The sequence below is a fragment of the Diceros bicornis genome, chromosome 20, assembly GCF_020826845.1.
Source record: "Diceros bicornis minor isolate mBicDic1 chromosome 20, mDicBic1.mat.cur, whole genome shotgun sequence".
In the NCBI taxonomy this organism is placed as follows: domain Eukaryota; kingdom Metazoa; phylum Chordata; class Mammalia; order Perissodactyla; family Rhinocerotidae; genus Diceros; species Diceros bicornis.
Genome location: NC_080759.1, coordinates 4,791,514 through 4,801,995, shown reverse-complemented (window position 1 = coordinate 4,801,995; position 10,482 = coordinate 4,791,514). Strand labels below are relative to the sequence as shown.

General features: G+C 49.2%; 1 protein-coding gene across 1 annotated transcript; it reads left to right on the top strand.

Moving 5' to 3' along the window:
• Positions 1–538: 538 nt before the first annotated feature.
• SMIM7 (small integral membrane protein 7) lies at positions 539–9,648 on the top strand. Its single transcript, XM_058563638.1, has 5 exons — positions 539–627; positions 708–749; positions 1,223–1,275; positions 4,787–4,877; positions 9,419–9,648. The coding sequence occupies exons 1-5, from the start codon at positions 602–604 to the stop codon at positions 9,432–9,434; spliced, it is 228 nt and encodes a 75-aa protein (XP_058419621.1). The 5' UTR covers positions 539–601; the 3' UTR covers positions 9,435–9,648.
• Positions 9,649–10,482: the final 834 nt, after the last annotated feature.

Below are 10,482 nucleotides of genomic sequence, written 5' to 3'. Positions count from 1 at the left end.
TCCGTCCTCGATGGAGCTGTCATGATCCCACTCCTCCGTAAGTCATGGCGTCTGTACTCCGTGGGGACCCCCGTCCTCCGAGGGACCCCAGCCTCCGTAATGCCCGCCTAGTGGGGATCCTCGCCTCCGTGGGGCTCAGGAGGACCCCCTTTTGGAGTCCAATCATGGGAGTCCATGCCCGGGAGAGCACACTGCGTCAGGACGCATTCCACGGTGCTCCTCAGTGGTCAGGGGGCCCGGTTTCTCCAGAAGCCCCATCCGAGACCGCAGCAGAGAAGGAAAAGCCGCCGCGCTCCTCCTCCAGCGAGCGAGTCCCTCAGGCATGCGCGGCACGCTGCCAATCCCGCCCCAGATGGCTCCGCCCCCCAGGTGACGCCACACGCTCGCTCCGCCCTCTCCTCGCTACGCTCCGAGCCCTCTCAGCGAGGAGGCTGACTCTTCCCTAAGGGGGCCTGGCCTGCAGAGGGCGGGACCCTGTCTGCCTTGGCCTTCGATTGGCTCCGCCTTTGCCAGCTCTGCTTCGAGACTGGTCGGCTCGTGCTCCTCCCCTCCCGCCCTGGGGCTTCCGCTTCCGGTTCCGACTGATGCTGCCGCCGTAACGATGATCGGGGACATCCTGCTGTTCGGGTAAGTAGGGGGACCAGAGGCCGGGGCGAGAGGGCCCGATGGGGTGGGGGCGGCCCAGGTAACGCATTTTCCCTCCGCAGGACGCTGCTGATGAACGCCGGGGCGGTGCTCAACTTTAAGCTGTGAGTAGGCCGCGTCACACCGCGGCTCTACCCGGGGACCCGCTGGCCCCGCCCCCGTGCTTAGCCCGCCCCACGTCTTAGGCCCGCCCCCAAGTCCCAGCCCGCTCTCTGGCCCCGCCTCCATCGTGGTTCGTCCTCCTGTGACCCTCCGCCCTGCCTGCACTTTAAATCCGGGCTCACCGTTCCTCCCGGTCCCTCTGGTCGCGCCCCCGGAGAGCCTCAGGTCCTCTCCTTAAGAAAAACTTCTGGCCCTACCCGGAACCCTCAGCCCCGCACCCGGCACCCTCGGACACCCTGTCGGCGGCTGCAGGCCTGGCTGTGATTGGCAGGGCAGGTGGTGGCCCAGAGAGGGTCATTGAACCATCCAAGGTCACACAGCAAGTCAGCGGTAGGGCTAGAGCTCCCCTCTGAGCTGAGGGTCAACTGAGCGGTCTTTATGTCCCGTTGAAAGTGGACTCTGCTTCTCTTTGTAGGAAAAAGAAGGATACACAGGGCTTTGGGGAGGAGTCAAGGGAGCCAAGCACAGGTAAGGCCTCCCTTCTGGACTCTGGAATTGGTCCGTTTCCAAGAGGACAGTTCTTTCTCGCCAAGTACTATCCCAGTTTTCTTTTTAATTGTGTGCATCTGTGTGCGTGTTTGTGTGATGGGCCTGAGGATATGCCATTTCATCTGCCTACCTGTCACCCACTTCTTCCTACCAGACCTCCCTGCATAGGTCAACACTCAGATCACTTCCTAATGTTCTAGTTTTTTAATGTATGCTATCATCTGGCTAATATCTGCCCCTCACACTTGACCTTAAGCCCCGGAGAAGAGGCTGCGGCTAGTTTCAGCTCATCCCTATGTCCTTGCAGTGCCAGCACTCCAGCAGGAATGCATGTATGAATGAATGAATGCATGGATGAATGAATGAGTGAGTGAGTGAGTGAACAGCCTCACGAGTAGCTGTTTTCAGAGTACTGTAGAGCTGTTGTTCTGTAATTAGATGCCAGCAGTAGCTTTCAATTAAGTCAGGAGATATAAAAAATTCAGATGTCTGATTTTTCAAGAAAAATTGGAACATACTACACCTCGGGTTCAACGACCTTTTGGCATCTATTGGATGGGGATTAAGAAGCAGGACCCCATTGAGGCAGGACCTGTGGCCTCTACCTCCTCCCAGCCCCAGCCCTCTTGTCTTTACATCGTCTCACCTGCCTGGCCCCCGGAGTCCCTGCAATTTACACTTCTTGCTGAATTTGTTCCTGTGACTATTTGGAGTCTAATGGGACCTGTCCATGAGTATCGTATTCATCCATTCATTCATTCACCCAGCGTTTACTGAGCACCCACCACGTGCTGGCCTCTGTGCTGGATGCTGGGGACAGAGTAGGGGACAAGACCGACATCATTCCTGCCTTCTGGGTTGTACTCCCACAGGGTGGGACAAACAGTTCCTGCTGGAGGAACGAACGGTGAAGGAGGGGATGTCAGGTGGGATGGCGATGGGGTTACTGCGCCAGCTGGGATGTGTGGAGGGAAGGCCCTCTGAGAGGTGGCATCGCAGATGAGGCAGTGGGTCCCGTGATAGAGCTGCATACAAGGAGGATGGGAACCCTGAAGAGCAGTGGTTTTGAAGACAGTCCGACAGCTCCCCTTCACTGGGGGCCTGCCTGGTTGTAGCTGCCTTATTAGGTGCTTCCTGTGGGTATTTCACTCCATCCCTAAAAGGTAAGGGCATTTTCCGATTTTACAGATGAGGAAACTGAGGCTCAGAGATGTGGTTCGACTTGCTTGTGGCCACACAGCAAATCAGTGACAGCATCAGGATTGGAACCTGGGTTTTTCTGATCCCAGAGTTGTACTCTGAGTCGCTGGACCATCCATCTGTTCATTCATTTATTCATTCATACATTCATTCAGCAGCTGTATGTATTGCGTACCTGCTCCTTGGAATGCAGTCTACCAGGCCTTGAGGCTGTGGTCTACAGATCTGAATCGGAGCTGTGATGGGTGGGAGATTGGGCCTGAGGGCTCAGAAGTGGCAGAGCAGCAGTGACAGGGACAGCCAGAATGGTGGCTGTGTTCTGATCAGGGGCTCCCTGCAAGGCTTGCTCTAGCCAGGGCTCTGCGCCTGCTGCTTCCCCTATAGAGAGTGTTCCTTGCCCTCTGTTCTCTGCCTGGCTGACCCTAATGCCATAGCGGCTGCATTTATTGAGGGCATGCTGTGTGCCGGGCACTGTGCTAAGGTCTTTCCAGCCCCTCATCACCCCTGTTTATGTGGCAGGAAACTGGGGCACAGAGAAGTCAGAGACTGGCCCAGGTCACCTCCACTGAAGGGCAGTAAACTCTTGTCCATGTTTAAGGTTGGAGCTCATGCGCTTCCTCAGAAAGGTTTCTTCTGACCCTCTCCCCTCATGCACTGGGTCGGGTGCCCCCAGTGCACGCTCCTGTGGCACTCGTCACAGTGAATCATCATGTGTCTGATTACTTATTTAGTATTTGTCCTTGCTGTGAGCTCCTTGGGGCAGGGCTACCTATCTTGTTCCTCCCTGTATCCCCTGCACTTGGCTGCTGCCGGAAACTAGTGGACTTCAGTTGGCATCTGTTGATAATGGGAGAGCCCATTTTCGTGATCTCGGGCTTGGAGAAGGGCCTTGCAGAGCAGCACCTCTCAGACATCCTGGAGATGGACCCATCTCTTACATTTGTAGTCCATGCTAGGCCAGCACTTACATAGGCTGTGCCGCACGTGGCTAACCCTATGGGTTGGATAATACTGGATTCGTCTGAACCGTGTTCAGTAAGACCACACACTGATCACACACTTGGGTGGTGTAGCAGCGTTAGGTGGCTGTCACGTCGGGTTGCTGTGGAAATTTCCCAGCTCGTGCTGGTCTTCCACCTTTACTGGATAGCTCCAGTCTGCCGATGATGCTTCGTCTAGCACCCTTGTAGATTACCTAACCTAGACCTGTTTCATTTTGGAGGCCTAGAGAGGGTGGGTGAGCAACTTGAAACCCTGGAGGAAGGTTCTGGAATCCAGGTCTCTGGAGTCTTAGCATAGCAAATTGCCTCCTCTTGGAGCGGTTTCCGTTTCTTGGCATCAGAGGGGACAAGAGTAAGTCATCACCAAAGCAGAACTCACGTTTTCCTTGTCTGAATTAGTATGCTCTTAGTTGCAAAACACTAAAAACCCAGCTCAGAGTGGTCAGAACAAATGGGAACATCCAAGGGTAGAACTGTCTTCAGGTCCACCTGGGTTCAGGCCCCAAACCAGCCCTCCGGCCTCTGCCTGTCTCTAGCTCTCTTTTTCGTTCTGGGTTGGTTTTATTATCAGGTTGGCTTGTGTTGACAGAAATGACCCCAGAGTAGGGCTCTGCACGTTTCTGTAAAGGGCCAGACTGTAAATATTTTAAGCTTTGTGGTACATGAGTGTCTGATACTACAATTCAGCTCTGCCATTGTAGCTCGAAAGCAGCTGTGGACAATACGTAAATGAGTGAGCATGGCTGTACGCCCATAAAACTTTATTTATGACACTGAAATTTGAATTTCCTGTAATTTTTGCATCTCACAAAATCTGTTTTTCTTTTTGTTTTTAACCATTAAAGAAGTGTAAAAAACCGTTCTTAGCTCCTGGGCCATACAGAAACAGATAGCAGGGGCCAGCTTTGGGGCCCCGGGGTGTTGTTTGCCGACCCCTGCCCAGGAGGGCTGGGCTGACATCTTCTAAGCCCAGCAAGCTTGCCAGAAAGCAAGTGTCCCAGTACTGGGGCAGAAGTCCCAGGGCTGACTCTCATTGGGCAGGCTTGGGTCACGTGCCCCTCTGTGAGCCAGGCAGAGGCTGGGGGCTTGGTGCTCTCACGGGATTGCTCAGTGGCAGCCACAGCCTGAGTGCTGAGGGTAGGGGAGCAGAGGAGACACGAAGAAAAAGCCGTGCTGCCCCTGGAACATGGGGCAGGGGCTGTGGGGCAGGCAGAGACCGCAGAAGCACACTGCAACCTGGACCGCGGAAATGTCACCAGTCCTTGTAAAAATGCTTTCTGACTTTCCAGGGGACAACGTCCGGGAGTTCTTACTGAGCCTCAGATACTTCCGAATCTTCATCGCCCTGTGGAATGTCTTCATGATGTTCTGCATGATTGTGTAAGTCCAGCCTGCCCCTTCCCTTCAATGTCATATCCTCAGCGTCATTCTCCAGAATGATCTACCTGATGCTTATTCTCTGTATTCTCAGTCCACACTTTTGTGTCATGCTTTCTGCTTTCAAAATAAGAACCTTCCAAGCTAGAGAAGAAACCAGGGTCTACAGGGGTTAAACTATGTCACCACGATGCAGACCGGAGCCCCGATTGGAACGTGGCGTTCTCCAAGTCCTTGGGTGCCTGGTGCCTCGGCAGGGCTGCCAAGAGATGCCTTCCCCTGAGCCGTAGCCCTGTCACCCTCCCCAGTTCTGCTGCACTTACCATATACTCAGCATCTGCCAAGGTGGAAAATGTGGCATGAACGGCCAGCGTGCTGCTGGGTCCTTCTCTCGCCCTGCTGGAAGCCAGCAGAACTGTATTCAGACTTCTGTTCTCATGCCTGTTTTCATTTTTCTAATTAAGCTAAAAAAAAAGTCCAGTCGGGTTGGTTTTCCTTCCAGTGTCGGGGACATGATTCCGATACTGCTGTTAATGAATTGTAAGAGTCTTAGTAAACAGACTCGGAAGAAACAGTAGAAGAATCTGGCATTCTCTACCATTCTGAGCTCATCCCCATATGCTTTCCCCAAAGAGGAAGAAAATGAAAAGTTGGCTGTCTTGAGTAACTGACATTGAGTAATTGAGTCGGCTGTCTTGAGGCTGAATTTGGGGTTGCTGGGCAGTCTTTGTGGCAGGCCAGGGGCTCTTTGAGGAGATGGTTCCGGGACTTAGGAGATCGGGGAAGGAGGGTTTCACTGTGCCACTGAAAGTGTTTTAGAGCCCAGAACGAGGCCCGTGATGTACACCCAGAGAGGCCCTTTTTGGGAGCTCGGATGAGGCCTGCCCAGATACAGAGAGGGCTCGCGAAAACAACAGGGAATTCGCAGAAGAGCATGGGAAGCGTGAGCAGGACTCACAGGAAGTGAAATAGGGTTACTGGCTCCTCCAGCCTTTATCTCTAGCTTCCCACCTATCCGTTCATTGATCCCTTCCTTCACAACTGTCCATCGTGGGCTGTGCTCTAGGGTTATAGCTGAGACCAAGATAGCTGTAGTCCCTGCCATCAGTGAATGCACAGGATAACAGGCAGAACAAGGAAAGAAAACAAGTGGATAGGGATAGGAAAACTCAGCTGTGAGCTGGCTAATGGGAGGGGGGCTCCCAGTTTAGCAGGTACTGGGGGGAGGCTTACTGAGAAGGTGCCATTTAAATCAAGACCTAAAGAATGAGAGGAATCCTGCCATTTGCAGAGCTGGGGAGAGGCATGATGGCAGCAGAAGGAGCATGTGCAAAGGTCCTGGGACAGGGAAGAGAGCAATGTATTTTCATCATTCTGTTTTTTTCTGTCCATTGGCTTCAGTGTCCTCTCTTGCCCGACTAGCTTGCTTCAGTGCTCATCTGCTGGCCTGTGACCAGGGTGGCAGCCTCAGGCTCCATGACCTCCCAGCTCAGCTCCCCAAGGCCAGCATAGTCAGTAGCCCATGTCCTGATTTCATTTCCTGGGAGCAGAGTCTGATTGACCTAGCTAGGTGTCACCCAGGCCCAGTTGGATTGAGGGTGCCTGATTCCAGCATAACCACTTGGGTCAGGGGTCAGCAAACCACAGCCCATGGGCCATATGTTCCTGCTGCCTGTTTTTGTGAATGAAGTTTTATTGTCATGCAGCCACGCCAATGCCCATGACTGCTTTTGCACTACAGTGGCATGGTTGGGGCATTGAGACAGAGGCGGCCTGGCCTGCAAAGACTGAATTACTTACTGTGTGGCTTTTTACAGAACAAGTTTGCTGACCCCTGACCTGGGCTGGCTCTTTCGGCAGGGGCCATGAGGGAGGGAAGATTCTCTCCAGAGAGGGCTCTATCTGGGAGGCAGTGATTGGCTTTCCCAGGATATTAAACAACTGGAAATCACCTAAATGTCCAAGAACAGGGGAAATGTCAGGTAACTCGAAGGACACCCACATGAGCAACTGTCATGACACCATCACTGTCCTGAAAGGTTCTATCTACACAGGTGAATGTTTTGAAAGTAAACGCGGCCATATGTCACCTGCATGCACACTCTGGCCTTGGTTGTGACTTGCACACAGTAAACACTGAATACATGCTGAATAATGAGTGCCTGAAGTCTGTGAGGGAAGTACTTCTAGTGAGGGAGTTGGAAGACCTACTCCAGACTGTCCATGGAGGTGACTGTGCTGTGATTGCTGAAGGAGTTAGTGGGGTCAAGGGATGGTTCCCTGTTCCCTGCACCTGCTTCTATATTGTTTGAGCTGAGCTACTTTGGAAAATTTTAAAAGTCATGAAAAACTTGAAATATGGGAAGGAATACGCCTGAATGTTTAAGAACCAAGGGGGGCCAGCCCGGTGGCTTAGCGGTTAAGTGCGCGCGCTCTGCTGCTGGCGGCCCGGGTTCGGATCCCGGGCGCGCACCGATGCACTGCTTCTCCGGCCATGCTGAGGCCGCATCCCACATACAGCAACTAGAAGGATGTGCAGCTATGACATACAACTATCTACTGGGGCTTTGGGGAAAAAATAAATAAATAAAAGAACCAAGGGTACTGGTATCTGCAGCTTACTTTCAAACACATCAAAAATAAGGTAGATGCATAAGTAGATAGACACGCAGTAAAGCAAAGCATTAATTGCAGAAAGTAGGTGGTATATATGTGGGTGGTCACTGAACTGTTCTTTTAACTCTTCTATATGTTGAAATCTTCATAATAAAACATTGGGGGAAAAGATAGGGAAAATGAGGGCGTCAAACCATGGAGAAGGATTAATAAGTACAAAGTGGAAGTTGGTCTTCACAATTCAGTATTTTGTAGTATATTCAGAGAGTTGTGCAACCATCACCACAATCTAATTCTAGAACATTTTCATCATCCCAGAGGGGAACCACATACCCATTAAGCAGTCACTCCCCGTTCCCCCCTCACCCAGCCACTGGCAACCACCCAATCTGCTTTCTGTCTCTATGGATTTGCCTGTTGTGGACATTTCACATAAATGGAATCATGCACTATGTGGCCTTTTATGTCTGGCTTCTTTCACTCAGCATGATGTTTTCTAGGTTCTTCCATGTTGTAGCATGTGTCAGTGCTTCATTCCTTTCCATTGTATGGGCATGCCACAGTTTGTTTATCCACTCATCAGTTGATGAGTTTTTGAGATGTTTCCATTTTTTGACTATTATAAATAATGCTGATCTGAACATTTGTGTACAAGTATTTGTGCAGACTTAAGTTTCCATTTCTCTCTGGTATATACCCAGGAGTGAAATTGCTGGGTCATATGGTAACTCTATATTTATCCTTTTGAGGAACCTCCAGACTATTTTCTGAAAAAGCTGCACCAACTTACATTCCCACCAGCAATGTATGACGGTTCCAATTTCCCCATATCCTCACCAACACTTCTTATTGTCAGCCTTTTTAATTATAGCCATCCTAGTGGATGTGAAGGTTGATTTGCATTTTCCCAATGTTTAGTAAGGTTGAACATCTTTTCATGTTCTTATTGGCCATTTATATATCTTCTTTGGAGAAATGTCTATTCAGATCCTTTGCCTGTTGTTTTGAGTTATTACTGAGTTGTAAGAGTTCTTTTAATATTCTGGGTACGAGTCCCTCATCAGATATGTGATTTGCAAGTGTTTTCTCTCATTCTGTGTTGTCTTTTCACTTTCTTGATGGTGTCATTTGAAGCACAAAAATTTTTAATTTTGAGGAAGTCCAATCTATCTGTTTTTCCTTTTGTCACTTGTGCTTTTTGTGTTATAGCTAAGAAATCGTTGCCTAACCCACGGTCACAAAGATTTATGCCCAAGTTTTCTTCTAAAAGTTTTGTAGTTTTAATTTTACTAGTTAGTCTATGATCCATTTTGAGTTAATTTTGGTATATGGTGTGAGATTGGGATCCAGCGTCATTTTTTTGCACGTGACGATCCAGTTTCCTGCACCATCTGTTGTTGTTTTTTCAAATGACCTTTTCATTTTGGAAACAGTTTAGATTTATAGAAATGTTGCAAAGATAATAGAGAGTTCCTTTACATTTCTTTTTAACAGCTCTATGGTTTTCCCCTGTAGGCCTGTGCCATTACTTACATCCCATTCCCAAACTTCATGGATATTTATACTGTTTCCAGGCCTTTTCTATTCCAGATTTTCTTTAATGAACAGAGTTAACCATAATCATTTCTTTATACAAAAGTCTTTTTTTATTTATGAAAGTCACCACTGACTTGCATTTATAAAAAATGGGCTAGAATGTTACAGATTCATACAAAGTAGATACTTTTTTTAAAAGAGTTACTTTTTTTTAAGTGTACAGTTTGGTTGTGTTAAGTATATTCAAATTATTGTGTAACAGAAGAGTTTCTTATAAAATCAGAAAATGATGTAAAATAATCTTAATAATAGTAATGTAAGATACTTACTGAAAGTTTTCAGAGCCATAGCATCCCAGCCTCATGGACAGTTCTGCCCTCCGACTTTTCCAGGCTCTTTGGCTCCTGAGCCCCAGATACGGAACCAGGAACACACCTTCCCAGATGTCGAGTCTCCTTCTCTCCGTTCCTGATGACTTCAAGAATGTTTTTGACTGGAAAACCAGTGACCTTCCCAGAAAGCCCAAGCTCGTGGTGGGTGGAAAAAATGTTCGCCAAGATGCACACGGTTTCCCAGCCACATCACTGTTTGCTTTTCAAAGATATTTTCAGTTTGGTCTCTGCGTTGAAATGCTGTCTACTTAAGGAGTTTCAGGAGGGTTTATATAAGGGGCTGTGATAACATTGGATTCTTCTTCTACCAAGCTTTCACTAGAAACCCATTTCTGATATTTCTTGGTTTATTTTTAATAACCATCCTTTTTGGTTCAAATTATACAGATTTTTAAAACTCATTTTTATTCAAGGATCTGAAGCAGAAAGGTTGGCTTTTACGTTTGATGCAGCCTCTTTATGGGACTGTGTTTATGAATAAGGAGCAAGTTCGCTGTTGCTGGGTCTGACAGCAGTGCTGGGTCTGTGCCCAGGCTCCTTTCTGGTCCTGATGGCTCTGCTCAGCCACTCAGTGCAGCTGAGGTCGGCCCAGGGCTTCAGGGGTGGATTGCACTGATTCCCACAGAGGAGAGGTGTGGAACAGTTGGCAGGGGCGGACGAGGGTATTATGAGAAATTTTGCCTTGCCTTGAAGACCTCTGTGCAAGTAACTTTTGGGGCGTTTAATTGTGCCGTGTTTGGAATGAGTGATGTATGTGGTGATAATGGGGCCCAGCTCTGAGGCTCGGGTTTTGGGTCTGCTCTTCAAGTGGGTGATTTCAAGATTGGAAACAATGAGCCTCATCCGAGGAAGTACGGCAGTTTGCACGGAAGGCTTCTTTGAGAGCAGGTCCTGCTTTAATCTCCAAAGGGAAACACTTCGGTGCCTGGTTCCCACAGGTGTGTGATTTGTTTGTGGTGGTTTTTGAAATCCTGACTTGTAGGTAAACCTGGTGGGAGGAAAAAGGAAATACAGAGGCTTTTAGAACTGAATAGCATTGAAAATAAAGCTCATTTCTGAAAAGG